Here is a 14835-nt window from a genome sequence, read left to right on the forward strand (position 1 = left end):
CTTCCTCCTGGCAGTGCAGGGTTAATGCCCTGCCCTGGCAGGGGGACTACGCCCTGGGTGCACATCCTGGCAGGAGGTCACCAGAAGGTACGAAGAGAAGGGGTCTCTTGCATCTTCAACCCCTTTATCTCCCCGTCTCTACACAGGGGAATGCAAATCACCACTGGCTGCTGCTTCATGAGGTCCACAGCACGCCCCAGGTCACTCCCTGAGCCAAGAGAAACACCCAGGGCCAGCCCAGCACCGCTGAGGAAACCCCCCACCCTCTCTGGGGAAGGGACCCCACCAGAGACCAAGCTGAGCCGGGTTCGCTTCACAGAGGTTTTATTCATACTCTGGATATCCGCATCGCCCCCCGATCTCGCTTCTCCCCCAGGAGAGACCCCAGGATCCTCACCCTGTCCTCCCAGGGCTGTGGGCCCTGGATACAGCCCTTAGGTCTCCAAGAGGGGACAAGGCCACCATCTTGCGGCCACCCATCACCACTGCACATACCCGTGTGCAAGGCCTGGAGGGTCCCCAGGATGTGACAGCTATGGGGGTACAGGGTTTGGGCCATGGGGAGCTGCGACCTCCCACCGCTCCTAGTGCCCCCATCCCCTGGGATCACATCCTGCGGGGCACATGCTCTTCCTCCACTCGCGTCCCAGCCAGGACACCCAGGGGTGCCAGGATGGCCAAAGAATGTCAGCAGTGCTGCTCCCATCCCAGTTCTGTCCCCTCCACCCCTGCCCTGCTGCTCCATGCAGTGTCAGCCAGCAGTGACCAGGGACCTCCCGGTTTGCACCACGGGCTTCATTGAGCATGGAAAGGCAGGCAGCAGCAGAGGAAGGGTCAGAACTCATTCCTGGGGCTGAAAATGCAGCACCTCTGGGAGTCTGAGGGGGATTTTCGTCCCTGGTCACAGCGTGGGAGTATGACCCACCTGGGGGATTCTGGAGGGGGTTGTTACACCAACGCTGCTGGTGACCAGCAGCCCAAAATGGTCCTTCCGTGCCTCTGGGAAGCGAGTTGGCATGGTCTGCACACTACTAGATTCTTCGATGCTGCCCAGCCTGGCTTAGTGCTCATTCCCCTCCTTCCGCTTCTTCCCCTCGTGATGGGGCTGGCCGTGGTCTCCGTGGTGGTGGTGAGCATGGGTGGCAGGTTCGTGGCCCCCCCTCAGATCTGTGGCTTTCTCGCCGCTGACCTCATGGTGGTGGTGAGGATGGAGGGGGTTGTGCTGGTGGATGGGGGTCACTGACTCCTTCCCATCTTCTTTGGGAAGGGGGCTCGGGGTTACAGGCACCTCCATGGTACTGTTAGCCTGGGGAAAGTGAGACAAGGGCTGGTGCAGTGTGCGAATGCACACACAGCCCCACCATGAGCCTGCGAGCACGCCTGTGAAAGCAGACCAGCATCCGCCATACAGAAAGCTGTGTGGGTCAGAGCAAAGGCTCTCCAGCCCCAACCCAGGGTGCAAGGAGGACAGGAGAGGCTGGAGCACATAGAGCACAAGCCTCTGTACCTACATCCCTTGGCTCAAGCTGTCTGTGGTCCAGGAAATTCCTGAGCCGGGAAGGGACTTTGCATTTAGTATTTCTAGACGGATTTTTCTCCTAGGGAGTGACTAATGGCCTGCTGAGCCCAGAGCTACGTTCTTGTCTTTGCTCTGAGCTTGCCCCCTCTGGTCCGTTGCCTGCCCCTCTCTTATATCAGAGCAGCCAGTGACCATAGTTAGCTTTTCCAGATCTGGGCTATGACCTCTTTAGTTCCCCCCTTCTCATCTGAAAGCTCTGACCTATTTAACTGCCCTTATTCCAGACCTTTCATCACCTTCCCTCTCAACCATGGATGAGGGCGGCTGCCAACCCAGAGCCTGTCCCCGACGTGAAGATAAGGTTGTGGTTTTTTTCCTGCTGTGCAATGCCAGAGGAGAGAAGGGAGCCTGGCTCCAGCGAGCATCCCTGCTCCTTACCTCCTGGGTGATGTTGGGGTAGAGGGAGCAGTTGCCGCAGAAGTCCTTGCTGTGGGTGAAGCGGATGGCCGACTCCACGTAGGGGAAGTGGAGGAAGCTGTAGGGCAGCTGGATGTGGAAAGCCAAGCGGCCGCACCTGTGGGGAGAATCATAGAATGTGTTGGGCTGAAATGGACCTTTAGGTCATCTAGTCCAACCCCCTGCAGTAAGCAGGGACATCTTTAACTAGATCAGGTTGCTCAGAGCCTCATCGAGCCTGGCCTTGAATGTCTCCGGCGATGGGGCCTCCACCACCTCTCTAGGCACCCTGTTCCAGTGTCTCACCACCCTCATTGTAAAGAACTTCTTCCAAATGCCTGATCTAAACCTGCCCAGCTCTAGTTTAAAACCACTGTCCCTCGTCCTATCGCCGCATGCCCTTGCAAACAGCCAGCTTTCCTGTAGCCCCCTTCAGGTACTGGAGAAGCCATGGCCCGGCTTGAGGCGGGGGGCCTGGGTCTTCCCCGGAGCCCAGCCATGGGGGAGCTTTGGGAAGCCCACCGAACATTCTGTAACCCACCAGGAAAGCCTCAGCTGAGATGGGGGACGCTCACCGGTCGTAGATGAGGAAGTCGTCCTTGTCACCCCCCAGGACCTGCCAGACATCGGGCTCTCCTGGCTCCGGCTGGAAGACGGGGACGTCTGGCGGGGCCTGGCGCCTCAGTTCCTCAAACATGGCGTGGGAGAGCGGCGCTTTCTCGTTGACGATCATGTAGCGGACGTCAACCGTGCCCTGCCGGGCCAGCTTCTCCCGCAGGCCCCCGAGGCTGTGGGGAAGGAGGCGCTGGGAAGGGGGTGTGCCGGGGTGGCGGGGGGCCGCTATGGCGTCCCCTAGATAGCGGGGACTGGGTGGAGGGTGGGGGGAACAGGGCTCACCTATGGGCCTGCTGCAGGCAGAATTGTCAGCTGGCCTTCAGCAGGGCCACCACCGTCACCTGCCCCGCCGCCCCCGCCATGGGGCTCGAGCCGTTGATGCTCCATGCCGGTGCCTCCCGGCACAGCCGGCTGCTGTTGGCCACCCCCTCGGAGGCCGAGGCCAGCCCCAGCCAGGTGGCCAGGGCCAGCACCAGCAGCCCCATCCTGGACCCCCGGCCCTGGCGGGGGGAAACAGGGTGTTAGTCTCCCCTCTGCCCCAAGGATCAACCCGGCAGGGTCCTCCCAGCCCCACTGCAACCCCAATACTCCCCGCCACCCCTCTGGGTCAGAAAAAGGCTGGTGGGCAGTGTCAGACTGGTCCCACCATGGCACTGGGAGCTGGGACCCCCGCGCCGGGGGGAGTGAGGCAAGGGGGATGAGGTGGGGGGATCGGGGTGCCCAGTTCCCGACAAGAGCTGTGCCCTTGCTGCCAGCTTTTGTGGGCACCCGCTGCGACAGCTGTGTGCCATGGTGTCCCCCCCGGCCACGAGGCACCCGCTCCATGTGTTGGGCGATGATGAAGGCACCTTCTCCCATGGGCGGCGGGGGGAGAATCTCCACCTCCCCAACCCCGACAGCCAGAGCCAGCCATGGCCAAGGGTCTGTCTTTGCCCCCGAGGTGGGCAGGGATGCAGCCCCCATCGTCCTGGCTGCTAGCGAGGAGTCAGTGGGACAGGCATGGTGACCTTCAAGTCACCTTGAGAGTCCTCGACGCTCCACGAAGCGCTTAGGGGGTGCACAGAGCCTTTAACCCCCTCCCTGCCCCCAATATCTGCCTGAAGCCCCTTCCTCCCACAGCCCCCTAACCCTGCCCGCCCCAAGATATGCCCCATCCCTCCAGCATCCAGCACGCTTAATGGGCAGGGGGAGGATAGGGGGCTGGGAGGGACGATCCAGGGAGGTGGGGAGGGAGCAGGGGACTGTGGGGTCTGGTCAGGATGGATGTACCCCCAATTCTCAACCCTCTCCCATGCGAGAATGGGCCCTCAATACCGTTCTTCTCCTCACTGCTGTCCTCCGGCCAGACCTTGCTCCCGGCCCCAGCGGCTCTTGGCAATGCCCAGCTGGCCCGGGTCTCCCTTTTATCTTCTGTCCACTCTCCCCGCCCAAGAGGGAGGAGAAGAGCCCAGCTGGAGCAGGGACTGCGTCCCGGCCACCACCGCCTGCCTCGGGGGACTGCAACAAGGCAGGCACTGTCCCCCTCAGTGACCCTCCTCCGGGGTCCTTCTGCCGCAGCCCAGCCCGAGCCGTGCTGGGGCAAAGCGGTGCCTGGTGCTGGGCTGGCACAGAGGGTGCCAGGCGGTGCCGTGGGGAAAAGCCAGGCATGGCTGCTTGAAAACCCCCCACGGGCACAGGAGGGCTGGCAGCACTGCCAAGGGTGCCATGGGGTGACACCAAACAGTGCCATCCATGCACAAGGTCCTGGGTTGAGCTGCCAGTGCAGCCTCTGCTACCCTACAGCCAAAAAGATGGGTGCCTGCCCCACAGCCCTGGGGTGCTGGAGCTCCCTGCCCCACGGGGTGCCACCCCAGAGGCTGTGCCATCCTAGCAGACAGTGCTATGGCCGCTCTCGGGCCATGCTTGGCCCTACAGCAAGCCCCCAGCCTCTGGTCCCGTGCCTCCTGCCCTGCCCTGCGCTGGGATGAGGGGCTGTGGTGGCTTGAGGAGCCGGTGTTCCCTTGGGAAATCACAGCTCAGGTGGATTCCCCCCACCAGCCAAATACTTTGGCTGCACATGGACATCTCTGCAAATATTTGAACAGTTTATTGTACCTGGGCTCTGTACAAAAACATGATAAGGCAGGGAAGGGCAGCAGACACAGACAACAACGGGGGCAGCAACACAGTCCCGGACACATGAAGAGGGGAGGATTTGTCTGAAAATAGCCATGAGCAGTCCAGAAAGAGGGAATTGGGGCTGAGGGGGATGTCAGCAAGGACGTGGGGCCATGGGTTGGGGTCAGGGATGAGGTGCAGCTGAGCAGGGTTAGCATGGAGCAAACCCATCCCGTGACCGACACCGGACCCTCCGCAGAGCTGTCAGGCCCCATCCGCTCACTGCTCCCCCCAAACCCCTGTGGGTACCCCGGGCACCGAGAAGCACCCAGCACTGCGCCGGGGCACGGACACCCCGCTGCATGCCCTGCCCCAGTGGGGTTCGGGCCGGCAGGGAATGACCCAGCACAAACGCGAGCCGTTTCATCACCGGTCCCAGGGGACCCCCAGCCACCGCCTGGCAGCCGGTTCATCTCCTCCCCGAGCCGGCAGCCGCGCTGCCTCCAGTTATCAGCCTGGGCAGCTTTTTGCTCTGCACACGCAGCCGGGAGCCTCTGGGGCCGACATAAACTCTGGGCACCCGCAGCGTCCGGCAGCCACGCGTCCCTGGCTTTAAACCTGCCGGAGCAGCTGCCGTGCCGCACCGGCACGGCCTCACGCCATGTCTGCCGGCCCCGTCCTTGCACAGGACGGCACCCACCGATTCCTCCCGCCGGGGAGGCTTCCCCACGGCCGGGGCAGGTTGCTTTGCAGCCTCCCTGGCATCTCCAGCTCCCCTTTCCCGTCCCGCCATGGCCTGGTGCATGCCGGGGAGGAGCGAACTGAACCGCCTCTCCTCCGGGGACGGCCCCTGCCCCGGCATCCCCTTCGCCCGCAGCCTTGACCCCGGTGAGCCGCCGGCCGAGGGTGACCCAGGGCCCTGCAGGTCCCCAGGGGCACGGGGAGCGGGGGGCGGTGGCAGGACTGGGGGTGACGGAGGGAGAGGCCGTGGCGGGGGCAGAGCGGGAGCGATGCTGATCCCGCAGGGAAGGAGGGAAGGAGGGAGGGAGGCAGGGAGCGCCGGCCCCTGCCCATGTGCTCATTGGGGTAGGGACCCCAGCAAGGACCCCCCCACCCCTCCCCGGGCTGGTGTGGGGCAGCTGGGGGTCCCAGCAGGGCATGGAGGGGAATAAATAGCAGGTCTTCCCCCGCTACAGCCCAGTGAGGTCCGGCCAGGGCGGCTGGTGCATGGCATGGGGTCAGGAGCCCTCAGCGGGATGCTCTTGAGAGGTGGTGCCGAGTCGGGGTTTGGACAGATCTTTTTTCCCCCTTCAGTGTGACGGGTATTTGGGTGGGGAGGGAGGTCGCGGCCCCCACAACGTCCCACCTATTTCACCCTCTGCGCCCCCAGCACAAGGTCACTGTCCCAAGCCTGTTGTGGGGAGTGTGGCAGCTCCACTCTGTCCTTTTTGGGGAGGGAAAGGGCACATCAGCCTGCTGTGACCCCACTGCTTGCCCCCACCAGTCGCGGGACACCACCGACAAGCACTGGGACAGCACAGGAGCCTTTTAGCTGTAACCAGCACGTTGCTCTGTGTTTACCAGTCCAACCTCCATGTTCCTGCTTGCTGGTACAGGACATTCCCCCTCCACACCCCAACCCTTGTCCCCATCATCTTGCTCACACATGCAGCACACCTCCCTCACCTGGATTTTCCCGGTAACCTCCCTGTGGCACCCTTGAGGGACACGTGGCTCCAGAGGGGGCCTGCTGTGGTCAAGACTCAGGGTTTTCCTCCTCTGCAACCTCAGGCATGGGGCAGAGGAGCGTAGCAAAAGGGTGGCAAGATGCTCGGCATCCTTGGGCAGCTTTTTGCTGGGTGGGTGACCTTGCACAGCGCATATTGGCTTGTGAGATCCACTTATTTAAAATACACATGTTTAAGGGGTACAAATTTACACACGTGTGCATCTGTGCATGCAAATGCACTCGGGCTCTGTGCAAGGTGGGGGAATGGCTACTTCCCGTGGCCAGCAAGGCCCCCCTGATCCCATGCATCCTTCCCACAGCCTGCCCAGCCATGGCAGCTTCGCTGAGCCGCCCCTGCTTCATCTCCCTCCACATGCCCTACAGGCAGGGCTGGGTCCAGGACCTGGCTACCACCTTTCGCTTCCAGCCGGTGGCCATGCGGGAGACGCCGCGGGTGCGGCAGCTGGCCTTGCGACAGGGATCCGCCGTCTTCCTCGTCAATGAGCGCCTGGCGCCAGGGCCCGCCGGTGCCTCCTCCTATGATTTCCTCTATGATGTGGATCCCCAGCCTGCCTTGGGCACAGCCTCCAACGTCTGCTTCGAGGTGGACAATGTGCCAGGGCTCTGCAAGGAGCTGCAGAGCTGGGGATGCTCCCTGCCGGTGCCCCCCACTGAGGTGAGGGATGACGGTGGCTCCGTCACCTATGGGGTAGTGAGCTCCGTTGTGGGAAACATCAGCCATACCCTTCTGGACCGATCCCGCTACCGAGGACCATTCCTTCCTGGCTTCCAGCCCATCCAAGGAGCCCCCTCAGCCAGGAGGGATGGGATTGAGATCACCCACTTTGACCACATCACATACGTCTGCCCACGGGGCGGTGCGCGGGCGGCTCTGGACTGGTACCAGCGCTGCTTCGGCTTCCGCCGCTTCCTGCTGAACCCGCAAGAGAGACCGGCTGAGGGGTACGTGCTCGGGGGGCAGGGGGTGGGCATGCTGCTCCTCGCGCTGCAGAGCGCCCGGGGCACTCCGGCACACGGCTGCAAGCTCATCCTTGCTGAGTCCCTCTCGGAGGACGGCACCAACCAAGTTGACACCTTCTTAGAGCAGCACGGTGGGGCTGGGATCCAGCACGTCGGCCTCCGCACCACCGATATCGTCACCACAACCAGGGCTTTGCAGCAGTGGGGTGCACGGTTCTTCACACCCCCCACCACCTATTACAGCCAGGGGGGCAAAGCGGAGGAGATCCAGGGGGCTGGGCAGGACCCCCGTATGCTGGCGGAGCTGGGCATCCTGCTGGACACCACGGTGCCTGGGGACAAGGACCGGCCGGGCACTGGTGCCGCAGAGAGCCCTTCCCAGGAGTATTTGATGCAGATCTTCACCCATCCCATCTTCTCCGAGGAGACCTTCTTCCTGGAGCTCATTGACCGGAGGGGAGCGCCAGGCTTTGGGGAAGGCAATATACGGGCACTATGGAAAGCTGTGCAGGTCTATATGGACCAGCATCAGTAGCGACAACGCCGCAATCCTCCTCCCTCAGCTCCTCGTTCTCTCTGATCCAACCCTGGGGTAAGACGCTGCTGTAGAGATGCCTGCGGCACCGCTCAGGTGGGCAGGGACCAAAGGAGGTCTCCAGGTCAACCCAGAGCCCACTCAGCGTGACAGCAGGTTGGTTGGAGCCAGGTCCAGTGGGGCTCCAAGCATCCCCAAGGGACAGAGGGTGATTACTCCCCCTCCCTGGGTTCCCAGTGATTTATTGACCTCACATGAAGAACTTTCTACCTTAACTTAATCTTAATTTAATGAGACTTGTGCCTACGGCATGGCCAAGGACGCTGCTAGCACACTACCAGCCCCAGACGCAGGGGGATGAGGGGCTGTCAGAGGGGAGTGGATAAGCCAGGGGCCATGGACATGGCAGCTCATCAACAGTTACCACTCAGAGCATGGTCAGCCCCTGGGCAGGGCAATTGATGGCCTCTTGCTCCTCTTAATTAAAGAATTAACCTGCAGCCATTGCTTTGGTTTTTTTTTTCCTCCCATTTAAGATCTGCTGAGTGCCAGGTGAGGATGAAAGGGCCCTTTCCACCCCTTGAGGCAGGCTGTCCCATCCTGCAGTCCCTAAACTGAAGCCACACGCCCTTGTCCTGGCCCCTGCCAGCCCCAGGGGGGGACACAAGCCTGGGGAGGAGGAAAACCCTTGGTACCGCCTGGGAAGAGCCTCCTGGATTTGTACCTTTACAAGGATGCTACTGTGCATCACGTACAGTCAGGGAAAGGCACAGCATGAAGACAGCAGGGAACAGCCTGACAGAAAAGGTAAAAAAGGGAGCTAAAACCCCCCAAAAAGCCCATGGGACAATTGCTTGGCCCCACTGAGGAGCAGCCCACGGGCGCTGATGCCTGCACTCCTAGGAGAGGTGCTCTGGGTGCGTTATTCGGCGTCACCAGCAATTAATACTCAGCCACGGGGGCTCACAGATGCATTAACCAAGAAATCGCTGCTGTCCCCAGCGTAGACGTGCACATCCTGACAGCCATCCTCATCTTCAACCACAGGCTGCCTGACAGCCCCAGCTTAGCACAGCACAAGAGAGGCAGAAAGTCACTTAAAAAAACCCCACACACTTTAGGAGATTTATTATTAGAAAGCCTGTGGCTCAGGTTCAGTAAAAACAAGTGTATAAAAAGGGCTGTCAGAGGCCAGGAAGGGTACAGCAGCATTCACAGTCACTGGCTGGTGGCCGAGGGGCAAGCATGGACCAGGGAGCGATGCAGCCCCAGCCTTCCTGCTGCTGCAGAGAAACCTCTGCTGCTGCGAGTCCACAGTGACAGAACTGAGCTGTACCAGTCCAGATAACCCCAGGAGGGCTCCAGCCAAGCGGGGAGGGCAACCCTGGCTCTGGGTCACATCCAGGACCACACTAGCCCATCGAGACACAACTCCCACGGGTGAGCTGGGGAAGGCAGTGTTCTCTGCAAGGAGGAGCAGGAGACCATTACAGCGCTGTGGGCTGGGCACGCAGCAGCGTGGGGGACACCACCTCGGTGCCACGGGCAGGACTCACTGCAGTGCAGGTCTCCGGTGGTCTCAGATGTCAAAGGTGCCATCACGGGGAGGTGGGTGGCCGGAGAAAGGCGCGGAGAGAGAGCTGCGTCCCAGGGCGGGTGCTGTTTGCTCCCTGTGGCTTCGTCGCCCTCTTCCGCTTGGAGCCCTGCAGGAGAGACACACACTGGGGCTAAGCCAAACCCCAAAGGCCCCCACAGCCTTCAGGGATTGCCTTTGAGGCAAGGGGGGGGACCCTGGTATCAGGGACAACCAGGGGCAAAGCCAGGCAGGCAAATCCCTCAGACACAGCCCTGCCCCAGGCTGGGGATGCTCCTTGGCCGGACCCCAAAGCCCAGGGGGGCTCCAGCTCCGCACACCGGGGCCCGGCCCAGAGCAACACGGAGCGGATCTCAGGGCTGCAGACCCTCCAACGATGCCCACCTTGCCAGGGCTGCTCTCCTCCCCACGCTGCTTCTCACGGGCTTTCAACACCTGAAGGAAGCACAAGAGAGCCCAGAGCTGAACTTGCAGCCGGGTCCTGGAGCTGGGACAGCCCGCAGAGGCTGGGGGGATTCCCGGGACCCCAGGGAAATGAAGGGAAAGGAGGAAAGGCCCAGGTCCCTGCCGGTACCTTCTTCATGGCTGTGGACACGGCTGAGGCGTGAAACTCCTCCTCCGTCACCCAGCGGGATGGGGTCAAGGCAGGGTCCAGGGTCACATCCCCATCCAGGGGCAGGGAATAGACCACATATGTCTGGTGGATGTGGGAGAAGATGTGGACGACCTGCAAGGGGATGGGAAGACACAGAAATGCGCAGGCAGCAGGGGATGCACTGCTTGCTCAGCAGCCTCACAAGTGCACCGAGTCTGCCAGGGCTCTGAGGAGCAGGTCAGGGCTTGGGAGGGGTGGCAGCAGGGAAGGGGGACCCTCTTCCCTCCATGCTACGTCCCCTGCGGCTGAGCACAGGGGGCTCACACTGCATACCTCTGCTCCAGGCTCACCTCTCCGACGAACCGCAGGCCTCCTGCCACCACTGGCCACCCTGTCCAGGCCCGGAGGTGATCTGCCAGTGCCTCCCTCTGCTTCTCCTCCTGCAGATCCTGATCCAGCGGGAGGCTGGGGAACTCCCAGAGCCCGGCCAGGAGACCTGGGGAGGGGACACAATGGGGACAAGAGCTGGCAAGAGGCACGTCTGGGGACACTTGAGTCTCATCACATCCCGCTCCCAGGCTGCTCTGTCCATCATGTAGGCGGGAAGGGGCCGCATCCTGCCCTGCCCCATTACCCGAGCTGGGTCTCTGTACGATGAGGTACTCCGGGGCCCCGTGGCAGCCCCTCCGCTCCAGCACACATGTGGCCGTTCGCGCCACCCGTGGCTGCTTCTTCGCTGCTTTCCGGGGGAAGTTGGTCACCCCCAGGCTGCTGTCCCACGGCTCCATGGCTGGGGGGCACAGGGGACAGCCCCCAACACCTGCAAACACCAATGTAACAGTTGTCACAGGGCCCAGACCCAGAGCCACAACAGGATCTCCCCAGGCACTTACCACAGTCCTCAACATCAGGCACTGGGGTGGGTTTTCCAAACAGCTTCTGGGAGGCAAAGGCCAGCTCCTTCTCCACCTGGAATGGAGGACAGGAATAGGGACAGGCTCATCCACTATCCCACCTTGTCCCCATGCACAGTGACCCCTCGGGGCCAGCACCCAGTGAGGATGCAGGACACGATGCCCAGCAAAGAACAGCTTGCAGCACCCGTCTGGGACAGGGGTGTCTCTTAAGAAGCTTCAGAAGGTACCTGGGGTGACCTTCTGCCACCCCCCTGGGACAGCTGGCAGCCCCGGGCCACCCGCAGGCAGGGAGAAGACAGATTTTGGGGCCGTACTTACCCTGCGCTGCGCTCGGCAGTGCTGCTTCACGGGGCACTCCCTGCACAGCGGGGCCTTGGGCACACACACGGTCGCTCCCAGCTCCATCAGGGCTTGGTTAAAATCCCCCGGGCGGCTCCTGTCTACCAGGGCATTGGCCATGTCCCTGGGAGAAAGAGCAGTGAGCGGCACAGGGCTCTGCGGGGAGAGGACCCATGGACCTTTGCCCACCTCCTGCCTGGGAGGCGGGATGCTCCCAGGTAGGCAGAGGCAACACGGCTCCTTTCTCCGCCACTCCCAGCAGCACTGGCTTCCCAAGAGCTCCCGCACCCGACACTTCCCTCCCTCCGCAGGCTCAGCTCCCCACGGCTCCTGAGTGATCCCGCCCTCAGCCGCCAACAAGCACAGACACGATCACTGCAGGGACGGAGAGTTCCCCTTACCAGAGCTGGTCAATGACGGCTGGGCTGCTGGAGTCAGCGCCGATGCACCGCAGGCGGCACAGGACCCGGATCACGTTCCCATCCACGACACCGGTCGCCTGGGACCAGGAGCCGGAGTTACCACGCTGGGAGGTGCCCGTGCTCCCAGCAAGGCAGGGAGCTGGGGTGCTCCCAGGACAGAGGGGGGACACACACGAGGCTGACCTGCAGGCTGAGCTGGGCAGTGGGTGACGCACACCACAAAGGAGGGACAGGCAGAGTCAAACACAGCCCCAGGGAGCCCCCGGCTTGTGACACCCGCCAGCAGAACCGTACCAGGAGCGGGGCTGGGTGGCAGAGAGGGGAGATGAGTCCACTGACACCCAGCTCTCACCTGTCCATACGAGATAGATGCGATGGCTCCCGCCGTGTATCGTCCCACTCCCGGCAACAGCTTCTGCAGGTCCTCAGCCGTCCTGGGCATGCGGCCGGCCAGCTCAGACACCACCTGGCAGAGAGGGGGCCGGGGTCACGGGAGTAGCCGGGGTGTGTGCGTACAACCCATTTTACCCACAATAAGATCGGATCCTAGCCTCTGTAGCCTTGTGGCCCAGGGAGGCAGGGCAAATGGGAGCCAGCACCAACCCACAGGCCACAGAGGGCTTTGGAAATGCCCCCCAGGCCCAACTCCATGCGACCTTCTTTGCTGCCTCCTGCAGACGCTTCCCTCGGGAGTAGTAGCCAAGTCCTGCCCACAGCTCGTTCACCTCCTGCTCCAAGAGAGACAGCATGGTGTTGGATGGGGCTTGGGAAGAGCCATGAGGGCAGGGAGAGCACCCAGCCCCAGCAATGCTCACCTCCAGGGACGCCTGCGCCAGAGCCTGCAGCGTCGGCCACTTCTGCAGTACAGAGGGAAGGGGACAAGTCAAGGACAAGCAGAGCCGTGCTCTGCCACTGGGGATCTGCCAGAGGCAGCGGAAAAGGTCTCTGAAAGGGGCAGCCTGTGGGCACAGGACTCCGTGAGGAGCAGTCACCTGCATCCAGCGGTTGTAGTAGTCGATCACAGTAGCCACCTGTGTCTGCTGGAGCATGATCTCAGACACCCACACTGCGGGGAGCCGGGCAGGGATCAGAGCAGAGGCACCAACACCACCCACCCCTCGTTGCCATGTCCATGTCACTACTGGCTACGTGCATCACAGCGCCATCCAATTCACAGAACCCCTTCCCACCCCCCTCCTTCCCCACGTGCTGTCCCATGGGAGCTCCCCCAGGCCTAAAGGGGGCTCTCTGACCCCACAGTGCCTTGCGAGTGGGGTCAGTGGCTCTCGTAGCCACCCCAGGCAGCTTATTCCAAGGATGGCAACTAAAGCCACATTCCCTCACATGGACGTTTGTTGGGGTGGGGGCGTGGGCAACATGCAGTGGGGCACCCCACGCACACTGGGGCGCAGTCCCTGCTCCTCACCTGCGTACGCCCGTCTGTCGGCATCTGTCTCAGTTGCTGCCTGAAAGGGGAAGAAGAAGGAGTGAGAAAGACTGGGTGACACAGGACCCCAGCGCAGAGGGGACCTGCATATAAAATAAAATTGCTTGCAGCATGTTTTGAACGCTGCATAGGAATCTGCATAAAAATATTCCCCCCGGGTTCAAAAATACCACCAGAGGCCTGTCCCAGACTTGAGCCCCCCCGCACAGGAAGAAATCGCGGGTAGATTTAAATCCCACAGAGGGGCCATGCAGTTCCCAGCACCACTCAGACAGACGCTGCTGTAAAGCTGATGCCCACCCCCAGCACCCCAACCACCGCCCGACCGCTTGGTGCCAGGCCGAGCAGGTGGGAGCTCTAGTAAAAACAAGCAAGTACACAGAAACCCTTTTCCAGGCCGCGCTCGCTGCTGCGGGTACCACGGAGGCAGGAACAAAACAAAACAAAACAGGCAGGAACAGAGAAGAGCTCCAGGCTGGGGGCTGCGTGTGAGAAGCGTGGTTTCGCCCCGTGCCCTTCCTACCTGGGGACAGGCCACCCACCGCCGCGCCGCCAGGACCTGCTGGGAGCACGCTCCCGTTTCCAACGCCCTCTTCCACTTCCATGCAGTCAGGGATGCATCGCGCAGGGAATGACACCGTGGTCACCCCACCGACGCTCCCTCACGGCTGAGGGACCGGTTCCCCGCTACAGCACCGCTGCCCGCCCCTTACCAGCGTCCTCCAGGGCAGGTCCCGCTTGCACCTGTCGTACCAAGCCAGCAGGTTCCGGCGCAAGGCCCCGATCTCAGCCGGGTCGCTGAAGACGTGCGGGGTGGGCGGCGGAGCCTGGGTCCCTGCCGGGAGAGCGGCGCGGGGTCAGGGCGGGGAGGGGATGTAGGGGGGCGGAGCCCGACCACAGCACCACGGAGCCCCCGCAGAGCCGCTGCCGGCTGGACGGGCACCGGTAACTGCCCGGGCTGGCGGCCCGGTGCCGCGGCGAGCACACCCCCATCCTCCCCCCAGCCTTTCCCGCTACCGCGCACCTCCGCGGGGCGACGCCCCCTTCCTGCTCCGCCTCGCGGCCGGCACGGCCCTGCCGCCGCTCCGCCGGAGACCCCCGGCGGCCGCCGCCGCCCGGAGCTGGCTCATAGCCGGGCCGGGCCGAGCCGGGCCCCGGCGGCGCTGGGGACCGGGAGCGGCACGGCGCCGCGTGACACTTTCCCGGGAAAATGTTTCCCCTTCAAGCGCCCCGCCCTCCCGTGGGGGGAGAACAAATCAGAGCGACCGGCACCGCCCACCTTCCGCGCCTGGACCAATCGGAGATTGGCGCGAGGGAGGGGGGGGCTCGCGCCCTCCCGCCCTGCGGAGGGGGCGGGACCTCCCGGAGCGCCGGGGCCAATCAGCGCTCCGTGGGAGGTCAGGCTGTCCCCGCCTCTTCTCCCGCCGGTCCCAGCGGCCGTCCAGAAGGACCTCAAGGGGCTGCCCGAGCTAAGCGCCAGTTTAATTAAAAACTAAATTTCGGTTGGCAACAGGTTTTGGAAAAGCGGAAAAAAACCCGCCGTATGCCGACAGGAGTCGAGACGCCTTCTCAGGCAATAGGCGCGGGGC

General features: G+C 62.8%; 3 protein-coding genes across 4 annotated transcripts; 1 reads left to right on the forward strand and 2 right to left on the reverse strand.

The window, feature by feature from the left end:
• Positions 1-307: 307 nt before the first annotated feature.
• On the reverse strand, positions 308-4058 carry LOC128913894 (selenoprotein Pb-like). The gene is made up of 5 exons (XM_054212244.1): positions 3905-4058; positions 2873-3090; positions 2551-2763; positions 1958-2093; positions 308-1306 (listed from the first exon to the last, which is right to left on the reverse strand). The coding sequence occupies exons 2-5, from the start codon at positions 3073-3075 to the stop codon at positions 1061-1063; spliced, it is 798 nt and encodes a 265-aa protein (XP_054068219.1). The 5' UTR covers positions 3076-3090; positions 3905-4058; the 3' UTR covers positions 308-1060.
• A 1461-nt stretch (positions 4059-5519) lies between these two features.
• On the forward strand, positions 5520-8426 carry HPDL (4-hydroxyphenylpyruvate dioxygenase like). 2 transcript variants are annotated; one of them, XM_054212288.1, is made up of 2 exons: positions 5520-5575; positions 6737-8426. In XM_054212288.1, exon 2 carries the CDS (start codon positions 6748-6750, stop codon positions 7930-7932), a length of 1185 nt encoding a protein of 394 aa, XP_054068263.1. In that variant the 5' UTR covers positions 5520-5575; positions 6737-6747; the 3' UTR covers positions 7933-8426. The 2 variants fall into 2 exon arrangements, with proteins under 2 accessions (XP_054068263.1, XP_054068262.1); XM_054212287.1 differs by having other exon boundaries at positions 5566-5612.
• A 621-nt stretch (positions 8427-9047) lies between these two features.
• On the reverse strand, positions 9048-14457 carry MUTYH (mutY DNA glycosylase). The gene is made up of 15 exons (XM_054213073.1): positions 14271-14457; positions 13960-14081; positions 13226-13265; positions 12792-12865; positions 12615-12656; positions 12456-12527; positions 12152-12265; positions 11779-11876; positions 11357-11501; positions 11015-11090; positions 10756-10941; positions 10472-10617; positions 10101-10253; positions 9911-9961; positions 9048-9635 (listed from the first exon to the last, which is right to left on the reverse strand). The coding sequence occupies exons 1-15, from the start codon at positions 14374-14376 to the stop codon at positions 9531-9533; spliced, it is 1530 nt and encodes a 509-aa protein (XP_054069048.1). The 5' UTR covers positions 14377-14457; the 3' UTR covers positions 9048-9530.
• Positions 14458-14835: the final 378 nt, after the last annotated feature.

This window comes from Rissa tridactyla, chromosome 8 (assembly GCF_028500815.1).
Source record: "Rissa tridactyla isolate bRisTri1 chromosome 8, bRisTri1.patW.cur.20221130, whole genome shotgun sequence".
In the NCBI taxonomy this organism is placed as follows: domain Eukaryota; kingdom Metazoa; phylum Chordata; class Aves; order Charadriiformes; family Laridae; genus Rissa; species Rissa tridactyla.

What these genes read in the sequence shown, in the direction of transcription:
- HPDL (XM_054212288.1), top strand. Translation starts at nt 6,748, where the DNA reads ATGGCAGCTTCGCTGAGCCGCCCCTGCTTCATCTCCCTCCACATGCCC.
- MUTYH (XM_054213073.1), bottom strand. Translation starts at nt 14,376, where the DNA reads ATGAGCCAGCTCCGGGCGGCGGCGGCCGCCGGGGGTCTCCGGCGGAGC. An exon ending in TGCAGGAGGCAGCAAAGAAG is followed by an intron (nt 12,266 to 12,455) that starts GTCGCATGGAGT and finishes CCTCTCTGCCAG; the next exon opens with GTGGTGTCTGAGCTGGCCGG. An exon ending in GCCTGCGGTTCGTCGGAGAG is followed by an intron (nt 10,254 to 10,471) that starts GTGAGCCTGGAG and finishes ATCCCCTTGCAG; the next exon opens with GTCGTCCACATCTTCTCCCA.